At 39.0% G+C, this 21640-nt stretch overlaps 2 protein-coding genes across 3 annotated transcripts in view; one reads left to right on the forward strand and one right to left on the reverse strand.

Moving 5' to 3' along the window:
* LOC146568617 (uncharacterized) overlaps positions 1 to 21640 on the forward strand; it is a 163496-nt gene that overhangs the window by 7926 nt on the left and 133930 nt on the right. Inside the window, exons 2-3 of the mRNA XM_085284762.1 lie at positions 12254 to 12329; positions 13437 to 13578. Of these exons, the coding sequence (XP_085140888.1) occupies positions 12254 to 12329; positions 13437 to 13578 (218 nt within the window). The remainder of the gene's footprint in view (positions 1 to 12253; positions 12330 to 13436; positions 13579 to 21640) is intronic.
* Positions 1036 to 8646, reverse strand: LOC146568619 (catechol O-methyltransferase domain-containing protein 1-like). Of its 2 annotated transcripts, none has more exons than XM_085284759.1 (7): positions 8517 to 8646; positions 6589 to 6713; positions 6370 to 6475; positions 3241 to 3359; positions 2592 to 2646; positions 1375 to 1508; positions 1036 to 1276 (listed from the first exon to the last, which is right to left on the reverse strand). In XM_085284759.1, exons 1-7 carry the CDS (start codon positions 8611 to 8613, stop codon positions 1124 to 1126), a joined length of 789 nt encoding a protein of 262 aa, XP_085140885.1. In that variant the 5' UTR covers positions 8614 to 8646; the 3' UTR covers positions 1036 to 1123. The 2 variants fall into 2 exon arrangements, with proteins under 2 accessions (XP_085140885.1, XP_085140887.1); XM_085284761.1 differs by lacking the exon at positions 8517 to 8646 and adding an exon at positions 8068 to 8222.

The following is a 21640-nucleotide window of genomic DNA, read 5'->3' on the forward strand; positions in this document are numbered from 1 at the left end:
ACAGTCGGCTTGCTGACGTGTTTCTACTACTGTTTGCATAAAAACATTTTGTAATATCACTTAGCAAAAAACAGGGAATAATCTGTTTCTATCCCAGAGTTACTTCAAAAACTGGCAACCTTTGATCTGTAGTGAATGCATTCATATTCTGGACTGGATTAACCACAAAGATTTTTCCTATTGTGTAAGCGGTCAGTTCACTGTTTACCTCAGCTGTCAGTGCCATGTGAGAATCATCCACCTTGATTTACTCTAGAAGAGGCTTTAAAACTTTGTCAAAGGAGATTTTGAATCTGTGAAGCTCACTTGTGACCAATGACAGCAATTTTGAGGTGAGTTGTTAAGTAACAGCTGTTGTTTTTGGTGCTGTTAGCCAGGGTTAGTGAAACTGTCTTTCTAGATATTTCTAGACAATAAAGGATTTTATTTATTGGAAATTATTATTCTTATACTCTTAGTATTCTCATAACCTTTTTATTATTGTAAAATTTTGCCAAATGCTTGTATTTTTTCACAGTAACCCCCCCCAAAAAATCTGAACAATAAAACAAATTGGTGGTTGGCAGGCTACCAGATGACCTTTGACACAGCTGAATCCAAGATGACTAAGAGGAACTTTGCACACAGTAGAATTTGCCCTTATTTAAACCCTTTCTACTTTTGTGTTTTGTTAGTACTGTGCTACCTGTGGAAGGGTCACTAACAAAATATGTTCTGAAGACTGAACCCAGCCTCTTGGTTTGGACTTGTTTCCTAGAGAGGCTTGATTGTGCTCAGTTAAGAGTTCAGGACCTCTGCTACCTTCAATAGCTGCTAAGTTGCAAGTCAATGCTAAATGCATTCTCATTTTCCTCACTGTGGCTTGAGTCAGACTGAGTGAATTAAACACTTCCCATTTTTGGACTGCGACACTAATCGGAGCTGTTTGTGTGTCCTTCACAATAAAGCACTGAAATCAACATTATTCTCATGTCTAACTTGATGCCAATTAGAGGATATTATATGAAGTCAGTTTAGTGAAATAATGCAAAAACAAAACACATGGAGTTTTTTTTAATTTTTTTAATCAAATCCTGTTGTATAACTTCAGTACTGCGCACTAGCAGCACTTCTCAGATATGCACTATAATTTGATGGCCAGGGTGACTCCATCTCCCACTGTCAGCATGTTCAGATTAATTCGGGCATCTCTGTACAGCTTCCTGTTCAGCTTGTCAATGGCCACAGTGTCGGCGTCATCTGGGGACGGATTCAGCACCTTCCCACCCCACAGCACCTGCAGCACCAGACACATTTTTATAGAGGTTTTGCCGCTTGAACTGGCACGGTGCAAGAATTTGTGTGTTTCGTGCTTATTTTGGTTGTAGCGCTTACATTGTCGATAGCAATGACACCTCCTTTTCTCAACAGCTGCAGAGACTTCTCGTAGTAGTTGTCATAGTTAACTTTGTCAGCATCGATGAAGATGAAGTCAAATGTTTCTGCTTGGCCAGAAGACAGGAGATCATCTGAAAGAAACAATGAAACCGAGGGGTAAAATGTCCATCTCAGGGTATTGTAGCTGTCACACAGCTGGTGTACTACAAAGCAACTTTGACACAGCTTGGCTTAATTTGCATCAACTGCAAACCCTCAGCAGAGATAGTGGCTAACACAGTGGTGATTATCGTCTCTCTTTGTTAACCCAGGCTTTCTGCTTCAGGCTCTGTGCACGCTCACATAAAAGGATAGATGGATCAACCAAGTGCCATTTACTTCAGTCAGATACCTTATCAGAAGAATGTGTGATAGAAATCTATAACGAAAGGTCTATGAAACAATATATATAATACCAAGAGCCAACATTGGTGCTGCTCATCATTAATAGTGAATTCATATGCAACCACTCTGTGTGCCTTCAGTGCTGGATTTTCAAATTTGACAGCTGCACACGAGCTTTGAAGGCTTTATTACTTCATCATAATTAAAAAGAAAATGTTTTTTTTTTTTTTAAATTTAACTTACAACAGTAAAAAGCTCAAATTTGGCAATTTTCTATTAAGACGCATATTTAGAGAAATTGCAGGTCATCAGCCTGGAAATGATTGTTCAGTGGATGTGGAATGACCCTTACATGACTTATTTCTAAGTAGGCTCAGCGGATCTACCACCTCCCAAATCCCACTTTAACATCTGAATGTAAGACTATAAAGTACTGCTTTACTTGCAATGTTACTTAAATAGTTATTTAGTATTTATTAAATCATACATGGTGAAAGATTCCAGAAAGTTATTTTAACGATCCATGCTACCCTGGTACCAAACTCTCTGACTCAAACCTCCGTTAAACTGCATCTGCAACAGGTATTATCTTTTTCAACAAGTTGAACTTGTCAAAAACCTTTACCCCAGCTGAAGTACTAACAGAGCAACACCCCCAGAGTAATTAAATCAGTTGTTGGACGCAGATTACCACAAACTGCTCTGTCCTACTAAAGGAAATTGAATGCATCCTCAGACCTTTGGGAAAGACATTTTTGAACATTTTTATCAGTAAAATGCTAATCTCCAGTTAAATGTATGAGAGCAAATAAAGAGAAACATTACCATACCTAAAGTTTTCAGTGCTGGCTGAATGCGCAGATCAATTTTTTTCTCGACTCCAGCCTGTTAATGGAAAGAAACAATGTTTTAAAGAGTAAAAGAAGTGAAGGGTGTGTCACAAAATATCAGGAAGCCTGTTGCTGATACATTTATCTGCATAATTATTCAGTTACCTTTCAGAGTCCGTTACATAGATGTATTGTGTAACACTTGTTCTTACCTAGATTATTATGTTTAAAGCGCTATATAAGAATCAGACCATTTAAGCTCTTCAGGTTCTGTTGACACAAATCACTGCTAAGAGATTTGTCTTTCGACAAATATTTTCTTGCTTGATTTTAGATTTCATAATTACACTGCCATAGTCAACTTATCATAGACGAATCATCTGAATATTTCTTATATATCAGTCATTTAAAAAATAAAAACCTGCTAAATCATTTTTGTTTAATAAAGTGATATCTTTATGTGATATCTATAATCAGTTACAGTAGTTACTGATTATAGTTACTTTTCTTTTACTCAACTATGTGCAAAGATGTCAGACAGAGCTGTATACTTCCCCTGTGATGACTGATCATCCTCTGCACTGTTCGGTACTTTGTTATAAGCATTATTACATTTAATAAAACAATAAAACACAGATTTGAAGCATACCTCTTTCCAGAAGGGTTTACCAATGTTGGTGTACTCTTCACTGATATCGCATGCTATCACAACTCCATCTTCAGGCAAGGCCAGTGCCATGTTCAGTGTGTTGTAACCTGTATAAACTCCTATAGACGCAAGAAGAAATCATCATTGTGCATGACAACAGAAAGGGGGTGTGATATACTGCATACTTTAATACAGTTTTCTCTATTTTTTTTAGCCAATTTGCTATAGAAATTGATTTCCTGACCACATCTGCACATTCCTAGGATTCTAGCTTTTTACATGTGTGGATATGCAGGACGGGAGCACCTCACTGATGAAATGAAATGAAAGAATTTTAAGAGTAAGGATGTGTCTTTGTCTTCAAAATAATTTAAAGTAAAATATTTTTTTTATTTTAAGGAGCAACAAATACAGTCAAACTTGTGCTTTCTCATGCTTAAAATTATTAAACAGATAAGTCAATAGCCTATTAAGCCACAAACATCCCTAAAAAGACATCTATATAGTACTGATCCATCAAAAAAATATATCTATACTGTATGTGTGTGTGTGTGTATATGTGTGTATATTTAAAAAAAACCACCCAGCACGCCCCTGCGGGCGGTTTATCCTTCAAGCTCGGGTCCTCTACCAGAGGCCTGGGAGCTTGAGGGTCCTGCGCAGTATCTTAGCTGTTCCCAGGACTGCGCTCTTCTGGACAGAGATCTCCGATGTTATTCCCGGGATCTGCTGGAGCCACTCGCCTAGCTTTGGGAGTCACCGCACCTAGTGCTCCGATTACCACGGGGACCACCGTTACCTTCACCCTCCACATCCTCTCGAGCTCTTCTCTGAGCCCTTGGTATTTTTCCAGCTTCTCGTGTTCCTTCTTCCTGATATTGCTGTCATTCGGAACCGCTACATCGATCACTACGGCCGTCTTCTTCTGTTTGTCTACCACCACTATGTCCGGTTGGTTAGCCACCACCATTTTGTCCGTCTGTATCTGGGAGTCCCACAGGATCTTAGCTCGGTCATTCTCCACCACCCTTGGGGGCATCTCCCATTTTGACCTCGGGACTTCCAGGTTATACTCAGCACAGATGTTCCTGTACACTATGCCGGCCACTTGGTTATGGCGTTCCATGTATGCCTTGCCTGCTAGCATCTTGCACCCTGCTGTTATGTGCTGGATTGTCTCTGGGGCATCTTTACACAGCCTGCACCTGGGGTCTTGCCTGGTGTGATAGACCCCAGCCTCTATGGATCTTGTACTCAGAGCTTGTTCTTGTGCTGCCATGATTAGTTCCTCTGTGCTGTCTTTCAGTCCAGCTTTGTCCAGCCACTGGTAGGATTTCTGGATATCAGCCACCCCCTCTATCTGCTGGTGGTACATACCGTGCAGGGGCCTGTCCTTCCATGATGGTTCCTCGCCTTCCCCCTCTTTCTTGGGTTTCTGCTGCCTGAGGTATTCACTGAGCACTCGGTCAGTTGGGGCCATCTTCCCAATGTATTCTTGGATGTTCGTTGTCTCATCCTGGACTGTGGTGCTGACACTCACCAGTCCCCGGCCCCCTTCCTTCCGCTTAGCGTACAGCCTCAGGGTGCTGGACTTGGGGTGAAACCCTCCATGCATGGTAAGGAGCTTTCTTGTCTTTATGTCAGTGGCTTCTATCTCCTCCTTTGGCCAGCCTATTACCCCAGCAGGGTACCTGATCACGGGCAGGGCGTAGGTGTTGATGGCCCGGATCTTGTTCTTACCATTCAGCTGACTCCTCAGGACTTGCCTGACCCTCTGCAGGTACTTGGTGGTTGCAGCCTTTCTAGCGGCCTCTTCATGGTTCCCATTTGCCTGCGGGATCCCCAGGTACTTGTAACTGTCCTCTATGTCTGCAATGTTGCCTTCTGGTAGTTCAATCCCCTCAGTTCTGACTACCTTCCCTCTCTTTGTTACCATCCGACTACACTTCTCCAGTCCGAACGACATTCCAATGTCATTGCTGTATAGCCTGGTAGTGTGGATCAGTGAATCGATGTCTCGTTCACTCTTGGCATACAGCTTGATGTCATCCATGTACAGGATATATATATATATATATATATATATATATATATATATATATATATATATTAGGGGTGCAACGATACTCCTATCGATATTGAACCGTTCGATACAGTGCTTTTGGTTCAGTACGCATATGTATCGAACAATACAAAATTTTTAATTTATTTTATCAACTTTTCTTCTGACGATGCTGTCTGTGTTGAGAGCTCAGTGGATCTGCGTTCGACTAGTCCGCCTAAGCTGCACTGTCAAGCGCAGATCCACTGAGCGCAGCGCAAGCTAGCAAGACAGAAGCTAAGCTCGTTGCAACATGGCAAATTGAACCTCCCCCACCCTCATTCAGATCTGGCCTTTGGAACTATTTTGGTCTTCATGTGGAGTATGACCCTGAAGATAAGCGCATCATGGACAAAAGTAAAACAGTATGTCGGATGTGCCAAGCAAAGCTCAATTACATGGGTGGGAATGCATTTATCGAGACTTTCAACCCCAGTAAGGCCAATTATTGATCTTCGGATCCACATTATGTCAGCAGCCATTCTCCACCTATGTTAAAAACAAACAGCGCTCACACCTCACAGAAGAGTGTGTGTGTGTGTGAGAACAGGAACAGATTAGTGATCGATTTAAATCTCGCTGTAACTGGAAAGCATCTCAAACTGCATGTCACATTGCTACTGAAGTTTGCATGCGTTTGGTGGTGATGGAGAAAGTAAAATATTTTTATCCTTGATTCTAATCTGCTGCCAACTGCAACTACTAAAGCACATATTAGAAAATGGATTCAATCATTAAAATCGAGTTTACTTTGGTCCTAAAGAACTAAAGCAGCTTCCACAGCTCCTTGATTGATTGATTGCTAAACATGCCAAAAAAAAGGTTCAGTCCACTTTGAAGACTTGCCTGCTCTATGTCCTGCTCTCTATGCAATTTCCTGTGCACTCCAAGTAGCCAGTGTTTTGTGTTCATATTGTGCAATGTTACTGTGTTTGAACAGGTGAAAAAAAGGGAAAGCTTAGTCATAAAAGCTGCGCATGTTTTTATCAGTTTGGATGTTCGTGTGATGTCAAATTCGTCACCCTTACCAATCTCTATCGCTTTCTTAGCTTTTATTAGTTTGGCCAAATTGGCCAACAACTGTGACTCTTCAGAGGCAACCATCATCCCGTTCCAGGAGTCTTCCATTGTTCTCTGAAAGCAAGCGGAGCGGAAGCCAGTTACAAAAAATTTCATAATGCCATATGAAACCTGATTAGATTTATTACAATAGATTTGCCAGAGCACAAGCGGCAAGACCTCCTTACCAATTTGAGTTTTTTCAGCACCGGATGCTCCCTCACGGAGTGATTGACAACATACTGTAACAGTGGATTTTCTTTCCCCCCGCAGTGACTTTTGGAGATGCTCATTCTGGAAGATTTCTTTCTTCCTGAGGGCACAAACAAACCATAAAAAAGACATAAGGATCTTAAGAGCACAATGATGTCAGAGGACTCCTAGCCAGCTTAAATATATTTCAGGAAACCTAAGATCTAGTTAATAAGTAGAAGTTATTTGATTAAGTTCAAACCCAAACGATTTCAACAGGGAAATTAAATTATTGCAGCAGCAGCAAAGACAAAAAATTAATATTGAATACTGTAAGATAAGATAACCTGACATCTTTTGTTAAATATAATTTGGTAGACATAGAACATATCCATGTGGCATCTGTAAATTTGTATAAATATGGGGCCTAATTTACTGTAAAATGGCATTTAATCAGCTGTAAAAATATGACTTAAGGAGGAAGGAGAAGGAGTTTTTCTAACATTTCTACACTCATAAACTTTTATAATTTAAACTGAGCAAACTGTATGGGATGATTCTAAGACTGAAGTCGAGAATAAATCATTTATTACATTACAAACAATTATTATTTGCACGTGAACCATGCAATTTGTATTGTAAATGTCACTTCAGAAGCTGTTGGGGTTTTTTTGTAAGTCTATCAAGCTCAACAGTAGCTAGAAAGTGAAGCAAATATATGATTAGAAGAGGAATTTGTACTGCAAAGCCTTACACTAGGTGTTCACTCAGTCTTATACAAACTTTATGCATTACATAATAGAATCTGAATCTAAAAATAAGATTGATGTGATCATGGAGGCTGTGGTTTGTTTTTTTTTTCAGATTAAGCTTCTCATAAGTTCATTAGTGCACCAACATATTCTTCATCTTGTGTTGTACCAAGGTAATTCACACAATTTACAACTTAACTAAAAGCCAGATCACTGGAAACCGCATATTTATTTCAATAGACCCCAAATCAGCATCGAAGCTCTTACCTCTTAGATAAACGGCATAAACACAAACTCGAAGTGTTTACAGCGACAAAACATGAAGTGGAATATTTTTTTGTTTAATTGTCTGTATTAACAGGAAGAAAAAAAATACGATAAACAGATCCTGAGATATGATTTTTTTGAAAATTTCCCCGTTCAAAACAACGCAACAAATACAGGCGAAGCCTAAACATAACTTCCAATAATAAAACCACTATAACCCTGAAGCTTTTAACTTGCGGTAATAAATAAATACAATTAAAAAAAATACCATAGAAGTCTGAGTCACACACAATTCTCCTGTATTCCACTCATTAATAATAAACATAAAAAACAAACACAATGGTTCGGCTTTAAGTCACCTTGCGCACACCTTGTTACAGACAGGCTTTCTTGCTTTAGCGACGACGTCACGTCATAAGGATTACTTTTTGTAGCATTGTCCGCCTTTGAACTTACCGATAAAATAGCCGGCAACAAAAACAACACCAAGCGTGACGGAGCCCACCAGCGCTTCTTTAGAAACGATACGAAATGACATTTCTTTCACAAATTCAGCGCTGTTTGAGCTCTTCCGGGTTTCCTCGCCACTGTACCGTAATACTACGCGTAAAGGCGCCGCTCCGGGGTGGGTGAAAGGCGATTACAATTCTGCAAGTCTGCGTCTCCTACTGTTTTGTGTTCTGCTTGGCACAAAACACCACGATTAAAATGTAAAATCAAAACAAACAAGAGAGGCAATTCAGAAAGAAAGGGTCACAAGAAGGGAATGTGTGTTTTGATAAACATAATAATTACAGTGGCGGAATCATTTTAACTAAAGGGAAAAACATGTTGCATACCCACTCAGGGTTTTAAATAAACTGTATACTGTAGCTGCAATCGACTACACGAAAACGAGAACTCACCGCAAAGTAGAGACGGGTCTGGTGTGGTTGGTCTGGAGGCGCGACAGAAACGCGAATAACTCAATTCCTGCTTAACCAACCTTAAAAATATGGCCATTCATGTATTCATAGTGGCGATCATGTGACCTGCTTCAGCTCTCCTGATAGGACTGTAAATCAGAAACCTAACGGCAGAAAGAAAATGGATCGCTATGATTTAAAGATGCGAGGAGACAAATATCAGAAAGTGTAACTGTAATCCTAATAAAACACGCACATTCGCAGATTAAATAAATTTTAAACAGATTAATGTGTATTTCTAATGATCAACAAGTACCTGAACTAGAAGTACGTTTCATGCAGAAAGTTAAAAGTTTTCATTTCTATAGTTCTGCACTATAAAACGTCATTGTAAGTATACTTTTTGTTACTAATTTTATGATGTTATATATTTCATGTTTCTTCGTGTAGAGCATTGATGGGGTTAAAGTTGGATGCCATTGCATAATCCCCTGGTTATCCTTCCACTGGTTATTGTTCTAGTGGTGCAGCCGACTCACTGTGACTCATCATTTATTTAGTTAATTTATTTCTGAGAAACATGGTTTACTGTAAAGTCTACTCAGGTTTTATATGCAGTCTAAATCTGCAAAGTAAATACAGCTGTTATTGTAGTAAAGTAAAAATTTAAAAAATGCAATATGGAAGTATAAGGTTTTATTCAAAGGAGCTTGCAAAGAAAAGCGTCTGGACTTCTTTAAGTTACTTGAAGACGTTTCACCTCTTATCCGAGAAGCTTCTTCAGTTCTAAGGTCAAATGGTGGAGAGTCCCAGATATAAACCAGAGGGACAAAAGGACCCCCTGATGATCCTCTAATCGCCTGAGCCAAGGTGTGAAACTGGGTGTGGGTCCCAATCAGCCAGAGTTTCGGGTGAGTTCATTGTGAAACCTGGCCCCACCTTATCATGCGAATTCCTGAGATCAGATGGCCCAGGATGTGAGTGGACGTTAAGGCGTCTGGGAAGGGATCTCAAAACTGGATTATAGATGGCAGAGATAATCCAGTTTTGAGATCCCTTCCCATGAAATGCAGTGTCAAAAGCACGTATTTTTACGTCTGAAACCGTAGACTGAAAACTGTAAAGTAGGCTGTAGAATCAGTGAGTGTTTCACTCAGATTAAAGAAACAAATGTAACAAATAATCAAATACAATTTAGTTAATAAACAGCAACAATTCAGTGACATTAAATGTACAGTGTACTTTATTCTGTGGGAAAGAGCAATATAACAACACCTGATATTACATCAGTCAAGTGTAGGTCAGGACTTTGATTTATTTACTGATAAAGAATTAGTAGGAAAATCTAAAACTGAAGAAAACTGAATCGTTTGTTTTTAAGAACCGAATGAATATCTGCTGATTTATTTAATTTTTTTAGGCTGTAGTTTTTATTTTCCATACACTGTCACAGACTTAAGTATGATTCAGTTGGTTCAGGGTATTTTAGTTAGGGCTTAAGATGGTTTTTCTAGTGATTTTATAGGATATAAGGAAAATAATATATGTAAATAATTTTTCCCAGCCCTACTAGTGATAGCATAAACTCTAAACTTTACTGCCACTCAGGAATGAACTTTTCTTTGGCACAGTGGCATGTTGTGTCCCATAATCAATATTTTTATTTCTATGGAACTTTATACACTTTAATAAAGCCAAAGTTTCCATTTTATTAAAGTGTGGAGGCAAATACTATATTTATGATAGTTTACTGCAGTAATAATGCTAATAATAGTACTTTGCAGATTCCCTTTAGCCACATCCTTTATCCTCCAATCTCAAGTCCTCTACCAGAGGCCTGGGAGCTTTAGGGGCCTATACAGTATCTTTGTTGTCCCTAGCTGTGTGCTATTCTGGACAGAGATGTCGGATGTTGTTTCTGGGATCTGTTTGAGTTACTCGCCCAGATTGGGGCTCACTGCCCCAAGTACTGTGATTATCACGGGGGCCACTGTTGCCTTCACCCTCCACCTTGGGCTTTTTTTGTTTGTGTTTGTGTCACTTCTTCCTGATGTTGCTATCATCTGGTATAGTTACATCTCACATTATGGGCTTCTTCCTCTGCTTGCCCACCACTACTATGTCCAGTTGTTTAGCCAGTTTGTCCATCTATTTCTGGAAGTCCCACAGGATTTTAGCTCGGTCATTCTCAACATTTTGACCATTTTGACCTTGGGACTTTAAGGCCATACTTGGCCTAGATGCTCCTGTGTACTATGCTAGCCACTTGGTTATGGCATTGTTGGCCAGGTACTGTATGCTTTGTCTGCTAGTATCTTGCACCCTGCTGTTATGTGCTGGATTGTCTCAGGGGCATCTTTGCACAGCCTGCACATGGGGTCTTGTCTGGTGTGGCAGACCCCAGCCTCCTGTGCTGCTATGTCCAGCCATTGGTCGGCTTTCTCATTGTCAACTACTTTTTCTGTCTGTTGGATTTTATTGTATTGTATTGGAGACAAAGGCTGAAAGGTCTGTAAGGCTGTTGGACTATGATGGTGCTCTGTAGCCTCTGATTCTCCAAAATAAGATAAATGTTGTACTATCCAACACACACAGCTCTGAGACTTTGAAATTCATTTATATTTATTTGTATTTTTTATTTTCTTATTGAAAATCCACTTTAAATATATTCCTGGTTACACTGTTACACTGTAAATACCTTTCTTGTTTTTCTATAAATTGCTCTCAGTGTGTGTTATTCTTTTGGGCCTTTGCTGTGACATGAATTTCACCTCATGTAAATTCATGTGCTGGAATGACCCAGTAAAAACACTTGAATCTTTGAAAACCAATTCAATTGAAATGCATTTCGATTAGTTAGTCGTTACCAGTCTTCATTGCTTTGGTTAAAGCGTAAAGGCAACAACAACAACAACCATGTTCTTATGAAGCTTATCAGTGTATTCTTGCTCTAAGGAATGAGTTATTCCATGTGGAAAATTACCAAATAATCCGAAGTTTCACAAATTAGCGTGTACTTGTCCCTTTAGCAGAACAGTGTACACTACCCAACTGTCTCACTTTCTGGTTCCAAATTTGACCCCAAATTCCCAGTTGTCTTTTACATGTTCTAATGTTTGTTAACTCCATGTGAGCACTGAGACAATATGTTTTTGTCTTTTGCAGTCAATTTTCAACATCTCTGTCCTAATATTACTCCTCCTTATATAACTCCTTTTATTCCTTGAGTATCCGTCAGTCTTCACATTGTTAATATTTAAGTTTAGTACTCATTTGAACTTTATTCACATATTATAAATAAAATCATCCATGACATAAATTATTAGCTAATCATAAGTAATACTGTATATAATGTGATCAAGATTAGATTATTTTATTGTTTTTTTTCTTACATTGTATTTGCTAAACAGAAAGTTAAATGAGAAGACATGTAATACAAGAGTTCTTACACAAGGGGGCAGCATCCTCATACTAATGAAATCCAGCTATTTCAATGTGAGGTTTTGGTTTACCGCCCACTAAACAAGAACAGTGGCCTGTAGTTTTATCTGACATAGTTTGTAGGTTTGATAGACACATTTTTGTTGTTGTTTTAAGCAGTTGTTTTATTCACATGTGGATTATTAGTGTTGACCTTTATGCCATTTAAATCGCACTGGTTTGACCCCTGTGTTGATGTGGAACAAGAAGCATGACATAATGCAAACTTTTAAACGGCTTCCTTTGTGTATCTGCAGCATGTGCCATCATGATGACTGCTGTTCGGTCAGGGAGTCACAAAGAGATGAGATTATCCTACAGTGTATAGATACAGTAAGTGTTGCACTCACACTTCAGGGAAAGTATCAGCTAATAAACCAAGCAGAGCACAGACGGCCTTTATTTATTGTGGCGTGCTGGAACATTTTTATTCTGTCACACTGGGCCATTTTGATTAAAAGCAGGGTAAGCGTTAAGATTATTACAGTTGAGCTTTTGTTCAACAAACTGCTGTCGAGAGCCATTTAAAAGCCACAGCTTTGATTAACACCTCATTCTAATAACTTCTATGACTTATATGCCACTCAGGGGAGAAAAGCTGCTGTAAGTGTAGACTCGAACCTTTTAAACAGCTATTATTAATCTTCATCTTGTTTCAAAAACACAAAAAAAATTGGTTTGAGCTTTAAATCTTGTCACACAAAGTAAAAGAAGAAATTGATTAATAAAAGAGGGGAATAAAGATTTTAGAGGAGCATTTGTGGGGATGCGTGTTAGTGATGAGAAATGAATTTTCAGTTGTTTACAGAAACCTCAAATTAGAAGAAATTGTGATCATCTAAAAATGAGGCTAAGTAACAATAATTTAAAATGCTGTTAAATACATAACTCTAATATACAGTAACATGGTGAGCAAATACTGACAGGTCAGAACAACAGCATCCTTCATATTGTATGGTACAAACCCTCCAACAATTAACAACTAATTTAGCTGAAAATTAGCAATTAAAACCCAGAATTGTTACCATGAAAGCCGACTAATGAGTATTACAACAACAATTAGATGTGTTTTTGTTTTATATCTGCCCTCTATACATATTTCCTGTGTATATAAAAGTTAAGATGCTTTTAAGGTTAATTATTTGTGTCTTTAAAAAAAAATCTTTTAGCAACTCTGGCTGCTGAATCTTTTATGTCTATAATTTTTTGGGAATGGAGATTGGAGAAAACACTCATATTACACTGAATGAGGAGCTTTGTAAGTCCTGTGCATTTGGAGGCCAGTAATACAACACTGTCTGTCTGAGTCAGCCACACTGGGCTGGATTCATTCTCAGAGTGCAAATAGATCAATTGCTGCTCCTAAATGAAACTTTCCCGCACCGGTTGTACCTGACAGATAACTTGCTATCTCTGCACTTTCTGATCTGCTGTACCAAGGCAGAACTCGATGCTGACCGGCCGCTGCTGGACGCTGACGGAGCCCGAACCGCTGGAGAGCATCGTGTATTTCTGCAGGAGGTTGGGACACTTGCAGCTGGGCGGCCGAGGCGTGGAGCTTGCCTCGGGGTAAGCCTCTTGTGTGAGTAAACACCATAACAATCAGGCAGAGTTGCACGCTTCCTGGGTCGGGGATTTTTCTGGTATGCCAGAACAATGTCTGACACTGTTGTGATGATTGAATTTTATAGTCTGGCCTGACTCAAGTGTGCTGAAAAGAAGTGTTTTTATGGTGTCTCATGCCACAATGAATAATGTTCTGCGAAGTGTGTAGGCTTTCTCTGTAAGTGTGATGAGGCAATATTCTGTTTTTATCACTGATTACCGGGAACGTTTGAGTCAATTATCTGTCTGCGCACAGCATTTCAGAGAACTTGAAGATTTAAGTGTCATGCCATATCAGCCGTCCACCTTGTCACTCCTTTACTTAGCAAACGTGCCCCACAAATTTTAAACCAGAGCTGAACTCGGCTCCTCAGATTTCTCTGCCTTCCAGACAATGAAATGCCACGTAAGTCCGCTCGTCTCAACTCTTGAATTTGACTTTGGCAGCAGTCTTTCTTTTTGACTGACAGATGAGCGAGTGATACAACTCCATCAAAAAGTGCAGCCTGACAGTCTGATTTGACAGCCATCTTCAGACCAAATATACTCCTTGTTCCTGGCACTACATCAACTTGACAGGAAGAAAAGTGGTTTAAAGAAATAAGAAAAGAAAAAGATTTGGCTCTCTACTCGGCTATCCATTTCACTGTAAAAGGACAGAAAAAAGGTTCCCTTTGTGCTTCTAGCCTTTATAGACTGTTACACAATACTTATGCCTGTCAGACCGCTGATTATGAGACTGTAAAATGTCAAAAACAGATAAGAAATCACCTGACAGTCAGACTGATTTGCCATTTTAGTTTCACGTCATTCGTGCCGCCTGACATTGTGTCCATTTTGATTTTGGTAGGAGGGCGTTTTGTGCTTGAGCCCATCCTACCAAAATCATTCCAATGAGTGACTAACGTAATGTTTTTAATGCAGAAATGTGTCCATCAGGTGTTATTTCTGTAAGTCAGTCTAGCACAAGCCTTTCTCATGCTAGTCACCATTGTTGTGGACATTTTTATGTTACTATATTTCTAGCTTTGCCTAGGGAAGATGATGTCCTCATTTTTAATTACAGCAAAATTCTCAAAACAGGAAATACAGCAAGCAGTGACCTGCAGATCAGAATGATTTAAATTGCCGACCAAGTTAGCAACTGCGGCTGTGAAGCAATTAGCTGATTAATCCAACTGCTTGACTTACACGTCACAATTTAAACCTTCCAAAAGAAATGGAACCAAAAATTAATTTGTGATTTGTGAACAACAAGTCTTAAAGAAACCACAAAAACAAAAAAACTACAAAACAAAAAGAAAATGTTAATAATGAAACAGTATTACATAGTTATACATTAGCAGCTTGATGTTACACTCACTGGACACTTTTTTAGGTATACCTAGTACTGGTTTGGACTCCCCTTTGCCTTCAAAATTGCCTTATTTCTTCATAGCATTGATTCAATAAGGTGCCTGAAACATTCTTCAGTTTTGGTTTGGTGGATAGCGACATGATATCACATTGATTTCACATTGCCTGTGTAGCCCTGTGTACTGTAGCCTCAGTTTCCTGCTCTTGGCTGAGTGTCACCCTGTGTGGCCTTCTGCTGCTTCTTGTACATCTAAGATGCTCTTCTGCATACCTTGATTATTTAAAGTCACTTAAATTACCTTTTTTCTCCATTCTGATGCTTCGATTGAACTTGTCTTGGCCGTGTTTGCATGGCTAAATGCTGTTTGTTGCTGCCATGTGATTGGCTGATTACACATTTGTGTAAAGCAGCAGTTGATCTGATGTACCTAATGAAGTGGACAGTGACTGCATGGTATACCGGACCCTAGGTAAAACAAATACAAATTGAGTGTTTAAAGCAGTATGAAGTCAAAGCGTTTGGCTTACAGGGATTACTTTAAACAAACAGCGACCTACTTCATTTTGGTTAGTATGGATATCCTCCATTGTAATCATGCACAAATTAAGAAAAGCATCATATTAGGCTAATTTTAATATACACGCTAACAAATGTCCCTTAATAGCCATTAAGTTGTATCGTTTTTCAATAATTCAGGAATCTGACTTGTTTCCTGCCATTAACTGGGGGGCGGGGCTACGTGGAATCGTAATCTAGTCACAATAATCCTTCCTGTACTTGTGCTGTCATCACTCGAGTGTGTAAATCCTCATCACTGTGATCATGTGATACGCCTAAATTCTGCTCTCCCATTTAGCCAATAAAATTCACAGGCTTAAATCATTCATGGCAACCATTTACATAATTTATAATTAAATCACAACCTGATGGCATGGAATTTATTAATAGTGAAAGTGGATGTGCCACGATGGTGATATACTAATTAATATCTTTAGTTATCAGTGGCACGTTGCTCACTGGGCCGGGGTTGGTTATGGGGCAGGAATAATGCATCGCAACAACAAATTATCTGTGCATTTAAGTGGGAATGTCCCGGAGTGATGGCCACAATATGCATTTGCCTGAAGAACTTAATGGGAGACTCTTCCTTATCAGAGTTGTCACATGTTGTGGCTAATCATTTTAAACACGTCAAGCGCAGGGCTAATGCATTTTCATCCTCCAGCTCCAAAGTAGGGCTGCAGGGCGTCTTTATTTGCACTGTTTCCACTGTCCGTTATAAGTAACTGTATGCCATGCATGCTCTCGGTAACACACTCATACTGAGAGCCGCATTGTTAGCACGGATTTAAAATAGATTTCTTGACCCATTGCTAAATTGATTGCAGCATGACAATATTTAGTCAGAATTATTGGCTTGGTTTCTGGGATCTGCAGTGTAAGACTTCTGTTTTTTTTATATTCACTGACTTTTTCTTTCTTTTTTTAAATACACAATTGTTTAAAAAGTCAGCTTCAGGTTAAGTAGGATCAACAGTATTGCCACTGTATGAAAAATCTAAAAAAAGGTTTAAATCTACCTTAATGTGCCAAAGGATTATAGTAAAAGGGTAAAACAAATTATACATAAACACATAAAATGCTAGAAAAGAGAAAATGCCCATGTGCTTTAAAGTGTCAGCCTCTGAGGAGGTACATGGGATTTTTTTTATAGTGAGGAAAAATAAAAACAAAAGCTGCATTTCTTTTGAGCGTTAGTGTCCTAATAAAGCTTGATAATCCATAGATTGAATAATAACATAATGGTCCCTGTAAATGAAATCACAGCGTGTTTATGGGGACTGCTGAGAGTGACTGGGAAATTGTTACTAGACGCAGTTGCTGCTGTTGACTTTGCAAGAAGAGGTTGATGTGACCTGATAAAGACATCCTATTATTTGCAAAAACACACGTGTCAGGCTTGTGTCGCCAAGCACCTTTCCCTCCTCTCTGGTGAACTCGGCATATTCTTGGCTTCGACACTTAATTCAGGCCCAAACATCCACAGAATCTCCCCACCAGCGGACAAACAAAGGGGCCCTCTTCACTAATGGTCCCTGAGGCTTCACCACTATCTATTGATCTGCTGTCACCCAATTTCTCCATGACTTATATGCCCTGCTTAATTCCCATTACTGTGCACACTGAAGCCTTATCAGGGAGAACAATAGGCCCGTTGTCACTGAGGGCAAAAATATGAGCAGGCCTGTGACAGTGTGAGCACAAACTCATGACTTCAGCTCACTCAGCCCTCTCGGTGACCTCTACGCCCATGCGGGCCAGGTTGAAGCCTGGCGTCAGAATACTAAACTCAACCCGAACCGTTTGCAGATGAATCAGAAAATTGGATCTTGCTCGTTACGAGCCCCCTCCCTCCTCCAAAAACAAAGAGGGCTGCTCCTTTGCCATAAAGCTGTCGCTGTGATATGTCTCTAGCAGTGATGATTCTCAGTTCCTGCCTGCCCCCTCTCCAGCTCCTCTACTCACTAGCTGCTATCTCTTCCTTTCAATTATATGTTTCTCTGCTCTTTTAGACAAAGAGTAATAAAGCTATAAATCGTCTATGCGGCAGAAGGTATGGACATTCTGTCTCTGAACTGCTGTTGAAACTGCCATAAACCACCCACAAAGTCAAAGATAAGGATTTACAGTTATTTAACATCATCCGTGTCCCTTAAATCACACTGATAAGAGAATTAAGTGATAGCTATAGGTTCTTTGTCCTCTAGCTATTGATTTCTTTAGCCGAGAGGGCCAGTACAGTGTTTTTATTGAGCATCCTATTTGCTTTGAGCTTAAGAGTAGAAATGGAGCTATTTGGTTTGTTTTATTGAGCTACAGAATCTGCGCTGAATTAATTTATCTAATGGCTAAGCCCTCTTGCTTGTTTAATTTTATCTGTATTGGAAATGTTTTCATACGTTGAGTCACGAAAAAAAACTACGATGTTTCCATGCAGGGGTAAATGACCTCCTGCAGAGGCCAGTGGCACATTTGTTTTGTGTTGCTGTGTATTGATCAGTTTTTCTGCCATTATTTCTCTATGGTATACTACGATTACTATGCTTTTCTGCATTATTTTTGTGAGTGGAGATGATCGGAGGGGTTTTTTCGCCTTTCCAGACAAAACACATGAACTGAATCACAGGATGACATCCTTCTGTAACAGTAATCGGTATTAATATCTAATGCAGCAAATAATCTGCTTGTTAAAGCAGCCATTGTTGGACCAATCCTGAAGTATATGTCCCTCTTGGCGCATAATGTCCCAGTTTGAACAAAGACGCGTTTAGCTTAGCGGAAGTTAGTCACATTTCAGCATGAAAACACTTATGTCAGTGCCTCAGAGATGGCAAAGCTGCAGCCGTTCACATCTAATGATTCAGCTGCTGTTTGGCTTCAAGTTCACGACCCTGGAACTATGATAAATGTCAAACGCGACATTGTACCGCTAACTAGACCTGCCACTGCCAACCAATCATCTTGTTATTGACTGGGAAAGCTGTAATGTGACTCTAAATGCTACATTGCAGTGTATTTATCTGTGTAACCATGTGGTTCAGTTATTCAGAGGGATTCAGTTTTTTTCCTTTCTTCCATTTTGCTCAGAGCATTTCTAGACCGGATCACACAACAGGCGTCTGGGCAGTTCTCAGACTGTGTCAATGGTTTTATTAGTCATGGAAATAACAGGGCTTAGAAATGGCCGTTACTTTTTTGGAATTAGCTTAAGGTCAGTGGGTTCTCAAACAGACCTGCCGAATGAACTTAACACAGTCCCAAATCTGTTTCCCCGTATTGTAAACTGGAGCTTATTCGACACTGTGAATAATTATTACATAAATGTTAACATAGTTTTTCTAAACTAGCATGGCTCTAAAAAAGACGTTGTGGTATGAAGAACAGATTATAAAGGAAAATTTGACACTGTAAAATCCCTCTGACCTGAATTTTTGTTTGTTTATGCTTAGTGAGCTTTCCACAGAAGCTTTGCATAAGTTGGTATTTGGGCAGATTACCTTTCAATATCTATCTGACTTCCTGGTAGCACTTCATATTAATGTCACACTATTAAGGTATTAGCTAGTGCTTAATTCATCATTTATATAGAATTACTCCTCTTTAGTATGTCAGTTATAAATATAGATATATTAATATGATTATGATCATTCAGTGTTATAGTAGCAGTGATAGATGCACATAGTTACACCATGTACAGCAGTGATGGCTGTACTTGGTGTAAAAGATGGATAAACATGTCTGTATTTATAACTGACATAATAAGTAGGAGCAGTGACATATAAATGGTGAATTAAACACTTAATACCTTAATTTTGCGGCATTATTATAAAGTGCTACTGACTTCCCTGCTTAATTGCTTTACTATGTCTTACAAAAATCCCAGCAGCAGTTTTTGGGTTGATCAGACTTGTCAGGGTGTGTTTTCTGATTTAGGCTGATCATATTTAGTAATCTACTGCTTATTATATGAGTATTATAGATTTAACCTCCCACAAAACTGCTGTCCTGTTTGCATTTTTACAGTCACACTATGGAGAACGGTGATTTCTTTTTGTTGCCTTTGAAATGGATGCTTTCAAGACATTGACCAGGTCTGTGACCCTCTGCAAAGTGACTGATGCGTCAAAATGGCGATAAGATGATGATAAGACGGCATCCGTCTCCTATGAGAGGTCAAACTGGCAATTAACTGATTAATGCTGTTTACATACACAGATATGCATATTAAAAGGAAACTTATTACATTCAGAGTCCAGCCAGAAACTCATAGATTTAAAACTGAAATTCAGAAATTCTGCAAAATCACACATTTTATATAGTAAAATGAACAGAATACAACTAGTTGGCAAACAGCTGAGTGGAGTTCCCTATTGAGGGGTCCTCAGAGAAATGCATCATAGATTAGTTGCTCTAATTGGCGCAAATGGTCTCAGATTGTTGGCATTTTGTCTGCATTTATAAATTAGACAGCAATCCTTTGCAATCTGTCTGAGAGCGATTGCAGTCTCTCTGAGTGGGTTTGCGATCGTTTGAAAACAGGTTGGACAGGTCACTGCACCAGTTGCCTGGTGAGAAGCGACCTATGTAGTGACCTTGTGATTGCAAGAAGTAATTGCAAGTCTTTGCCGAATCCAGAAAAAAATGTTTGCCACCATTTCTTCCCCCCTTTTTTGTTTAGTTTAAATCGTCTCCTGTCCTATTTCCTGCTCTGAGTCTTAAAGTAGCTACACTTGGGGTCCATGCAGGCATCACTGGCGGGGATCTTTTTTTTTCTTATCTCAGTGGATCTGAAAACATGAAAAACTAATAACACTGTGATGTTTTTTTGTATTGTTCAAACATCAGCTAAAAGAAAATAATGAGTGTTGGGTGTTGGGTGAGTTTATCCTAATTCTACTTTGCATTCCCAAGACCTATTTTTCCTGATTTGTTGGCATGTGAAAGTTGATACCTCAGCCCTAACCTTCTGAGCATCAAACACACTAAGGGGAATGTTAATCATCATTTTTTCCTTTCTCTAATAAACTCAGTCAGGATTTGGTTTTAGGATTTGGTTACACTTTATAATGCAGCCCACGCCTAATTATAGGTCAATTAAACCCTTAGGTTAACACCCAGAAAGTTTGTTATTTGTTTCTGAGACATGGAAACATCAGCATCTAAAAAAAGAATGACTTTCTTTCAGCCAGTGACACTTTTGTTTGTTGTTTTTATTCTGGCATTAGATTTCAATATATTAATTTCCAACAACTCGTCATCCGGCAACTGTTAGAACATATTATTTATCCTTTATTTGAGCATGTATCACAAAGTTGGGAAAAGTAAGCAGATAACACATATAGCTGCTTTTTTTTACAGTGTATAATGTCACGATGCTTGTATAAAACTTTATCAACCAAAGCCAGCACTCATTCAGTGATTATTTATGACAGTAGCTTCTCTCTGTCATTCTCTGACATATCATCTGCAGGAAAAGGCTAAAGCATCACTTCCCTATGTGTAGTTTCATGTACTTTAATTTGGTACAAAGTCCTTCCAGTTTGTCAGGACGAGATGGTCGAGGCAAACTCTGCTGTGTTATCAAAATACGCCTGCATTAAACAGCTGTCACTCTGAGGAAAGAATATATGACAAAAACTCGATATTAGTGTTTCAATCAGGAGAATTACACTTTGTGTTAGTTATAGCCATTCTCTGTCTGCTTTTTTACCAGCAGCGGCACTATAGAGCACTGATTGGGCGTCGACGCAGGTGTAGAATATGACGATAAGACTGTCCTGATGATAATTTGACATAGCAGTGTTGTTCCAGAGGCTGTGCAAAAGTAAACATGCAGCAATTAAAAATATTCACAAAAACAGCTTTTACAAGATAATTAAACATCTGGAAGCTTTCAGCTGATACAAGGACACAAACACTGGATGATTTTTATAAAAGCTAGTTTAGTGACTTCATATGATTTAAATGCATCAAATAATTCATGGTTAACTTTTCAAACACGAACGCTTTCCCTCTTTTTGACATTTCTCATCATACCAGTCATGTTACTAAATAGATTTTTGACAATATTCACCCAAAATACAATACGAAGGAATGGAAGTCATTAAAAATCTGAGTAAAG

The sequence above is a fragment of the Mchenga conophoros genome, linkage group LG8, assembly GCF_057382185.1.
Source record: "Mchenga conophoros isolate Kocher_MC1m ecotype Shallow Benthic linkage group LG8, M_conophoros_male_GT1.1, whole genome shotgun sequence".
Classification (NCBI taxonomy): Eukaryota; Metazoa; Chordata; class Actinopteri; order Cichliformes; family Cichlidae; genus Mchenga; species Mchenga conophoros.